Source organism: Scardinius erythrophthalmus, assembly GCF_964197995.2.
Source record: "Scardinius erythrophthalmus genome assembly, chromosome: 11".
Lineage (NCBI taxonomy): Eukaryota > Metazoa > Chordata > Actinopteri > Cypriniformes > Leuciscidae > Scardinius > Scardinius erythrophthalmus.
The window spans coordinates 1,081,461-1,091,795 of NC_138231.1; the positions used below are offsets into that span (position 1 = coordinate 1,081,461).

Sequence of the window (10,335 nt, forward strand, 5' to 3'; positions counted from 1 at the left end):
ACAAGTCAATTCGTTTCTATTGGATGGTTAACAAGCACGTCATCGCTAGGTTTTGAATATTCAGTGGCCAATCCTTCGCCATAGGAAGTTGCCTAATTAATATTCACGATCTCGCCTTCGCCGTAGTAGCGCTAGCGTTTTGGGAGTCGGTTCGTTCGGATGGTTCATTTCATTGAATTGCTCGACTGATTCGGTTTTTACGCAACAAAATGTTTCCTTTTTTTAAGATAAATAAATATGCGGTACAATCCTGCTGTTTTCGCTATATTTTTTAGATTGTAATTCGTCTATTAGCTTGCGCACTTCGTGCGAACACTTTGCGAATCGATTCAACAGAATCTTTCGAAAGGAATCAGGTCAAAAAGATTCATTAGACTCGTAATTTCTCTTCCGCGTTGCATCAGCATGTGTTTATGTCTTATAAAAGCGAATGGTGCAATGCGTGTACGAATAAATGCACTCTGTCTGTAATCAATTCGAACTAATTAAGTAAAGGTTTATTCATCAAATGCGCAACAATGCAACTTATTACATGGAATGGCAATAAGCACACATGATATAGAAATAACAAAATGACGAGTTGTAAAGTCAAATAAAGTTGAAGGATAAAACAGACATCGCGTATTAAACATGCACCACCGTCAATAAAAAGCAAGTTTCTCGTTATTGCTCTTAAATCAGAACATGCAGAAGCTGTGCATCAGTCAGCGGAACCACGTGACAGTGAGGCTCTGTTACAGAAGCACTGATCGCGACCTTACATGTGTCAGTGGCATTACACAATTATTCACCAGGACAGAAGCAGCAGTAATGATAGGCAGGTAAAGCAGATTCAACGATGCATTTCGCCGACTTCCTTGCAGGATCAGTGGGAGGTAGGCTGTATAGTCTAAAGACTGTTGTTTGTCAGTTAATCTGGTTAAATTCTCAGTTATGTATTAGAAATGGTGATTTGCATTGAGAGAGGATATGTTAAATGCTCTGGGTATCGGTGTTTTGCTTTTGTGACAAAGAGAAAATGTAGGCTATGTAACATAAAAACAACTTAGTGTTGCCTAAAAGCAATGAATAATAGTCTGTTTTTTATTAGTATGTTCCATGAGAGATTGAGAGAGAGAGAAAATAAAACCATGTAAAAGTTAATTGGAAAAAAATAATAATAGGATAAGAGACAAAAAATAGCAATGCGTGACGTAGCAGAGAAAGATCCCAAAGTATTGATGAATTAATGTAAATGCACCATTGGAAATAGATATTGGAGAGTTTCAATACACATAAAGTGCCTCAATTTAACCATTTCATGGATGCACTATTTACATTCAGCAATGAATGAGATAAAACTAGTGAAACTATTCTCATCTCAATAGTTTGGCTTTAATGCCTGGGAAATAAGAATCTATTATTACAACATCACTGCACGCATGTCTAAAAACTGCCAACACAACACAGACTGATATATATATATATATTTACAACCAAGCACAACGTTTCAGTGTCACGTCTTCATTAGACACAATCATCATGTTGAATAAAGCACAACTTTTATTGGCACAGATGATCACGTGAACAACACTTAAAGTACTTGTATAACTTTGTTACACTTTCATTTTTTGAAGTGTTTTAAAAAGATTATCCACATTGTCCATTTATATTTGGTTAGTGCATTTTCACATCGATGCTCAAAAATCACAGTTAAGGGGATAAAATTGAGTCAAGTGCCCATAAAGTTCTACATAGAAGCCCATGGAGGGAGTATAGAGGTAATTTACACCATTATTCACTTATGTATGTATAAAAAACGCTATAAAACAGATGAAGGCATAAATATGATATAATATATTAAATGCTTTATGTCAAAATCCTCAATTAGCACTAGTGTTTACAGACAGACGTTCCCCTCTGTGTTCCTGGAGTCAAAATGTATTAAAGTCCCCCTGTAGTCATTAACTTTAACCCCTGTTAACCATCTTTGAGCACCAAAATGACATATTTAAAAGTTTTTTTTCCATATCTTGAGTGTAACTCGACACCCTTGGCTCATTTAGTATGTGCAGTTCTATGAATATGCAAATGAGCCCCGCCTCCACTCACTCACTCAGCTCAGAGATCCACTGGTTGGCGATCACACGTTGATCTGATTGGTTACAAGGTAGTTTGTGACGTCAGAAACACCAGCGATTTCAAAGCGTGTTTTTGAGACTGTCTTTGGTTCACTGCAGTTTTAAGGAGGAAATACTCAGCAATGCTGTCGACTTATGAATTTACACATGGTTTGTCTTAAAGCAGATTAAAAACATAGAGATATAAAGAACATTAAAAGCTGGATTTCACCACAGGGCGACTTTAAACATTCTGGGCGTCTTCCTTCTTTAACCCGTTCATTTCAAGTCCTCTAATGATCCGAAGTGCATGATTATCCCATAATGCAAGACAAACTGTTCTTCAGAGACGGAACGATCCCGTTTGATTGGCTGTTGTTTTACAGGAGCGTGTGGCGTTGCGGTCGGATTCCCACTGGATACTGTCAAAGTAAACTCATATTATTGTTATTGAACCTGGATGTTTGACTCTTAAAGGCACAATATGTAAGATTTCTGGATTAAAATATCCAAAAACCACTAGAACAATGGTTATATATTTTGTAGAGTTGTGTATTTACTGTTCATTATCCCAAATGTTCCCAACAATCCACAGAAATCAGCCGTTTTAACACATGTAACGAGTTTTCTCACCATATAATGTTTTAAAATGAACTGCATGCCATTTAACAGCAGTCATCCAGCTTTTATTAAAACGATATTCTAATATCGATTAGTGCAACAAGTTACGATATAACAAAACTTTCAACACACTCACATGTACTTTTAGCATGATGTTTTTGATGGAGTGAAACGGCGCTGCGTTACCCAACAACTTACATTTATCAAACAAAGTGACATGAATCAGTAATTCAGCCTGTTTCATTAGAATAAAATAAAATAATGTGAATTTAAGCGATCAAACATAACCGTAACAAAGCTCAAGTTCAGGGAAGATGGAGGCGAACGTTAATCATAACTTTAATCGTGAAATAAACATAAACAACAAAGCGAATGGAGCGGTAATAAAGAGTAATAAAACAGTTCTGCTTCATACCACAGTAACGCTAATAACACTTTAATACATTCGCTTATTCATAACTCATTCATATTCAAGTCGCATGATTCCTCGCTCATTCACGGCATCAAGTTATGCAAGCGACCTCTAGTGGCCAAACTTACACACTGTGCCTTTAACTGCAGACATGAATGATGGTGATTTGCACACTTGCTGTTGTAGCGTCTCCTCCAGACTCTGAGTGTGTGTGTTTGACGTCCGCACAGGTCCGGATCCAAACCCAGACACAGTTCACCGGAGTCTGGCAGTGCGTCGTGATGACCGTCAGGAAAGAAGGGGTGAGGAATTACATTTGTGTTCAATGCGTAACGCAGCTTCTGAACATCACTCAGTACATGCAGCGCTATTAAAGTATGTCTTTTTTTGTTGTTGTTGTTGTTGTTGTTGTTGTTGTTGTTGAATTAATTTAATTAGAATTTTAGTAATTTTGTTTTTGTCTTTTTATTCGATTTTTAAAAATTACGTCTATATTGTTTTATAAATTTAAAGTAACAATTTTGTGGGTTAAACTTTATTTTAAGGTGTCAGTGTTACAGTGTAATTATATATTTAAGTACTCAGTAATATTAATCAACTACATGTACTTACTATAGGGTTAGGGTTTGGTTGAGGGTTAGTTGCATGTAATTATGCATAATTTACTGTTATTGCTATGGGAAGTACATGTATCATATGTAACAAGCACACTAAAATAAAGTGTTACCATTTGTTGTTATGGTTTTACAGTAGTTAACTATAATATCCAGTAACTGATGGGTCATGTAATCAGATTCAGATACAATTTGTAATTAGATTATGTTACATTTTAAAATGCTCATAATCAGATTACAGTTGCTTTTGTATGGATTTCATGATTGCATATTATTCACACAATGGCAGTAAATTATTCCTAATTCATTGATTCTCCCAAATTCAGTCACACGGTCCAATCCTCTCTTTTAACTATGACTTTTGCCTCAATAAACTCTTAATTACTGCCTATTAATAGTTAGTAAGGTAGTTTAGGTATGGGTGGATTAAGGGATGTATATGATCATGCAGAATAAGGCATTAATATGTGCTAAAAAAGTAAATTATAAATAGCATGCTAGTAAGCAACTGGTTAAATAATGAGAATTGGACCCTAAACTAAAGTATTACCCATAATTCTTCTTTTTACCCTTTTAAATGTATTTTCTTTCTTTTAATGTATAAATGTGGTGCACAATAATCCCATTAAAATCTAAGTCATAAATGAGTTAGGTCAAAAGTAATCAAAAAGTATTCAGAATACATTACCATAACCATCTGGTGCTCTTCAGTCACTTTTTGTATTTTTTTACTTCATCAAAACCTGGTAAAGGTTATGGCACTTGCTATGTGAACATACATTTTTCACATATACAACATGTGAAATATATATTTCAAATATATATTGTTTTTCATCACAATAAACACATTTTTTACTTTTTTCAGTTCATCAATAATCTCTGAGTGTTTCCTTTAAACGAGCCCAAACTTCAGTCTGTGATCGACAGATTCAAGATTCAGTTTGTTGGAAAGTTCATTTTCAGGATTGTGAATAAATGGATTATAACTACAGCATAAGTATAATTTAGTGCCATAAAATCCCCTAAAAATACCAAAATATTAAATAAAAAAATATTATCTAAAAAAATTAAATATACAGTAAAATAAAAATTTCATGTAAATAAAAAAATGTCTTTCATTTTTGATTAGTACGTGAGCGGTACCAGAGGGTTAAACCAGTAATCTGGATTAAGTTACTAACTACAATATTTGTCATGTAATCAGTAAGCAACTTTATTTATAGCACATTTACGAACAGCAGACGTTGCTTTAAAACAGAGACTACAGTTTGTCTGATGATGATGATGATGAAGATGAAGATGAAGATGATGATGATGATGACGATGATGATGATGATGATGATGATGATGATGAATGCAGAAGTTACTGAGTAAAAGTCCTGTAATAATAGAGACGCAGGTTTCTGTCCTGAACGTTGGTTTGTTTGCTCCAGGTTCACGGCTTCTTCAAGGGAATGGCGCTGCCCGTCTCCACGATCTCCTTGACCTCCTCCGTGGTGTTCGGCACGTACCGGAACTGTCTCCAGTGCTTCGCTCAGCTCCGCGGGGTCGGCGCTCACAACTCCAAACTGGACATCTTCCTGTCCGGCCTGGCGGGCGGAGTGGCTCAGGTCAGGCGAGCTCTGCCGGCACTACTCAACCAAATAGCTCACGCTTTTTTATTTGCTTCATTAGAATGGTACAAAACTTGGTAAAGGTTTCGCCACTTGCTGTGAACACACAAATAAATCACGGACATGATTCGAACCGGTTTAATGGTCCTGTAAACAATAGTCACACTTGTGCTCCTCGCAAACCGTTTTAACTTTCATTTATTTCCAGGAGATGAATTCTTGATATCAACAATTCAATTTCAACTAGTAAAAACTATAATTCTTGATATCTGTAAGTGTATTTTCACTAGTGAAATGTCACCAAAGGCTGCCATTCAAAATCCATTGTTGATATCAAGAATTGAGAAATTCACATATCAAAAAATACAATTCTCACTAGTAAAAACCTTTATTTTTTATATCAATAATTACACTGTTACTAGTAAAAATGCAAATTCCTGATATCAGTAATTCAATTGTCACTAGTTGAAATGTTTATTCTTGATATCAACAATTGAATTGCTACTAGTAACATTTTTTTTTTGATATCCGAAAATGTATTTCTGATATCAATATAATTTCAGATATCTAAAATGGCTTTCTTACTAGTAACAATCACATTCATGATATCAGAAATTAACATTGTCACTAGTGAAAATGGAATTATTGATATCAAACTGAACATTGTTACTAGTAATTCAAATGTTGATATCAAGACTAGACATTTGCACTAGAAACAATGGAATTCTTGATATCAACAACTGAATTTGAATGGCAGCCTATGGTGACATTTCACTAGTGAAAATACAATTACAGATATCAAGAATTATAGTTTTCACTAGTTGAAATTGAATTGTTGATAATATCAAGAATTCATCTCCTGGAAAGTTAAAACGGTTTTAGAGTAAAACGTGTTTTGGAAAATATATATATCATATAAAACTTTTATTTTTCATAACAAATGTAAAATTTATTAAAAAAAAGTTTTTTTAGTGTTTCACAAAACTGCAGCACACAAATATAATAAACAGAATGATATTGTGCGCTGGTGTGGAAACGTTTTAGTTATTGGTGTGAACAGGCTTAACTCATCCTAATGAACTTAAGATGTCTGTGACAACGTGATTTGCAATAAAACTTACTCGCATTCACTCCAAGAACTATAACAAGTATATTAGCACACATATCGTTCTGTTTATAATAAGTCAATGATGGATCGATCTGATTGGCTGTCAATGTTTTTATCGTTCATCAGCTGGAAAAATGATCGTTCTGAAAGTGATTCCAATGTTAGAAAACGATTTTATTTCCTTCTATATTCTGTTAACAATGAGTGTATTGTTGTTCAATTTTGAGTATTATATTTAACGATCTACAGTCAAACCAAAAATTATTCAGACACCAGATATAATTTTAGATTTTTCACTAGTGTGATCAGGACACTATAGTTAATTTCTGTGAGTGAGGAGAGCAAAATAAAGTAAACTGTGACATATTATACCCTAATATTCTTCATACAGAGACTACCAGTGACATTAATAAACATTTGGGAGCAGAAATGATTGGGACACTTTGAGCTGATCATGTTTTGCTGAAGTGTGTTGTCTTTAATTGCTAATGCTCTTTTTACACACAGACTGAACACAATGAAGCATTGCTTGGTGATTGGTTGAGCTAAACTGGTATTATCTAATTGTGTAGTTAAATTTAACAGCTGACAGATATTCAACATAATTCATGTGTGAGACAGTCTAACAGAAGGACGGACAAAACCAGTCAAATATCAACTGAGTTCATAACTCTGAGTTCTGCTCATATTTTATCACCACTATAGTGAATAAACTGTGATAATGTGATGAAGGAGTCTGACTGTAGTTTCCTCAATGTTACAGTTGCGTTGTGGATGATTATTAACCCTTCGGTTCTTCCTCAGATCTCTGTGATGTCGCCTGGCGATCTGGTGAAAGTGCGTCTCCAGTGTCAGACGGAGAGCAAGCGCAGTGGTAAACCGCGGTACAGAGGGCCGCTGCACTGTTTGCTGAGCATCGCGAAACACGAGGGCGTTTCAGGGCTTTACAGAGGAGCTCTTCCTCTGGCCTTCAGAGACGGCCCGTCGTTCGCCACATACTTCCTAACCTACGACACACTGTGTTCCCGACTCACGCCGGCGGGACAGAGAGAGCCCGGTGAGTGCAGGCGTTTAACCCTCATCCTTCCCTCGCGAAACCCGGAAATTATACTTCATTTTTTTTGTCCAGAAAGCTTGTTTTATTTCAATTTGATAACATTTTTTCTATTTTTTAATGCAATTTTTTTGTTATTTTTTATTTTATTAAACTTTAAATTACTAGATTTGAGCAATAAATAAATAATAATTTAAGCCCATTCCTCACATTCTTTCAACTTAAATTTAAAATAACTCACAATTTCATGCATAACTCTTTTATTTCAGCTCTAAATATCTTACATTGGGTGTGTTTGCCGACCTCTTGTGGAAAAATAATAATATAAGATGATATTTCATGACTCTAGATGGGCTTATATCTCTATATGGAGTAAACGAGCTGTTCCGCTGGGTCCTAAAGTCAGTTCTCTTCAGTGTGTATTCAGATACACATGTAGATATTATTAAATAATTTTTTGGTAAAGTTTTAGCATTTTTATAAAATATATAAATATATGAAATATGAAATATAGTGAGTGATCTTACAGTCTAGAAAAAAACCTAAATACTAAATCATTGTCATTATACACTGCCGTTCAAGAGTTTTGGATTGGTAAGATTTTTAATGTGTTTGAAAGAGTCTCTTCTGCTCACCAAAGCTGCATTTATTTGATCAAAATACAGTAAAAACAGTGAAATATTATTCTAATGTAAATCATCTGTTTTCTATGTGAATATACAGTAAAGTGTAATTTATTCCTGTGATCAAAGCTGAATTTTCAGCATCATTACTCCAGTCTTCAGTGTCACATGATCGATTATTATCAGTGTTGAAAACATTATTTTACTGTACTATTGATAAACGTTATTTACTAAACCAGATCAGACCAGACTAAACCAGACTAGACCAGAGTGTGGTGATCAGAGTGTGGTGCTGTTATCCAGTGGAGTCGCAGGAATGGCCGGCTGGTCTGGTTTAGTCTGGTCTGGTCTGGTTTAGTCTGGTTTAGTCTGGTCTGATCTGGTTTAGTCTGGTCTAGTCTGGTCTGATCTGGTTTAGTCTGGTCTGATCTAGTCTCTGTTTGTGTTGTCAGAGTGGAGTGTGGTGCTGTTGTCCGGTGGAGTCGCAGGAATGGCCGGCTGGTCTGGTTTAGTCTGGTCTGGTCTGGTTTAGTCTGGTTTAGTCTGGTCTGATCTGGTTTAGTCTGGTCTAGTCTGGTCTGATCTGGTCTGATCTGGTTTAGTCTGGTCTAGTCTGGTCTGATCTTGTTTAGTCTGGACTGATCTAGTCTGTGTTTGTGTTGTCAGAGTGGAGTGTGGTGCTGTTGTCCGGTGGAGTCGCAGGAATGGCCGGCTGGTCTGGTTTAGTCTGGTCGGATCTGGTTTAGTCTGGTTTAGTCTGGTCTGATCTGGTTTAGTCTGGTCTGATCTAGTCTCTGTTTGTGTTGTCAGAGTGGAGTGTGGTGCTGTTGTCCGGTGGAGTCGCAGGAATGGCCGGCTGGTCTGTCGGGACGCCGATGGACGTGATTAAGGCTCGTCTTCAGATGGACGGAGTGCGTCAGGACAGGAGATATCGAGGACTCGTTCACTGCATTAAAGAGACCCTGAGGAACGAGGGCCCCGTGGTGTTCTTCAGGAGTCTGGGAATAAACTGCTTGCGTGCGTTTCCCGTGAACATGGTGGTTTTCGCCGTGTACGAGGTCAGTGTTCGTGTGCTCAGGTCACCATCTCTGGAGCAGCTCTCATGATCATGTTCTTACTGTATTCTAATGGGCCGGAATCTCACGAAGATGACATTAGCATGAAATGAGATTTATTTGGGTAACACTTTATTTTACAGTGTCCTTGTTACATATAGTAATAACAGTAAAATACGCATAATTACATGCAACTAACCCTCAACCAAACCCTAACCCTATAGTAAGTGCATGTAGTTGATTAATATTACTCAGTACTTAAATATATAATTACACTGTAACACTGACACCTTGAAATAAAGGGTTACACTTTATTTTAAGGTGTCATTGTTAGTGTAATTATATATTTAATTATATATGCCGTAGTTACATTGATTGCACTTATTCAAATAAGTACTGAGTAATATTAATTAAGCATGTACTTGCTATAGAGTTACGGTTAGGGTTTGGTTTAGGATAAGTTACTTATAATTATGCATAATTTACTGTTATTACTATATATGCATGTAGTAAATACGTCACCTTAAAATAGTGTTACCAATTGTTTTGTTAAATATTTTGCACAATGTATTCAAAAAACAAAACAAGAATTTGTTATATTTTACCCCCAAATCAAAAGGAAAAAATATATTTTAATTTTTATTAAGATGTTTTGCATGATATAGTATTATGTAGTGACTCATTTATTAGAATAAGAATAACTATATTACCATTAATGGAAAGTAATTAAAATGTCAGAACTTAAAAAGCAATAATAATAATAATAATAATAATAATAATGAGAAACTGAGGTAAAATTGTCACCAAAATAATCTCTCAATGCTCCCCAAAATATTTATCTTTAAATAAGATTTGTTGTTGTTGTTTCGCTACTGAATGAATCATGTTTTTGAGTGAACATATCAAACGTACGCATTGTTTACTCGTTTTGTGTTGTATTGTTAAATCGTTTGTTATACGTTGCTGTTATACATATATGTTGCTGTAACTGTATAATGTGGATACTTGTAGATCTTTGATTTATGTTGTTGTTGTTGTTGTTGTTTTTGGGACGGTGTACAGTACTTGTATATATTTCTTCACCGCTGGATTATTGTATTTCCGGTGCACTTGTAAATAAACACCATCATCCTCTG

At 35.5% G+C, this 10,335-nt stretch overlaps 1 protein-coding gene across 1 annotated transcript; it reads left to right on the forward strand.

The window, feature by feature from the left end:
• Positions 1-415: 415 nt before the first annotated feature.
• slc25a47a (solute carrier family 25 member 47a) lies at positions 416-10,335 on the forward strand. The gene is made up of 6 exons (XM_081378614.1): positions 416-875; positions 2,486-2,529; positions 3,363-3,434; positions 5,180-5,356; positions 7,272-7,524; positions 8,955-10,335. Exons 1-6 carry the CDS (start codon positions 839-841, stop codon positions 9,248-9,250), a joined length of 879 nt encoding a protein of 292 aa, XP_081234740.1. The 5' UTR covers positions 416-838; the 3' UTR covers positions 9,251-10,335.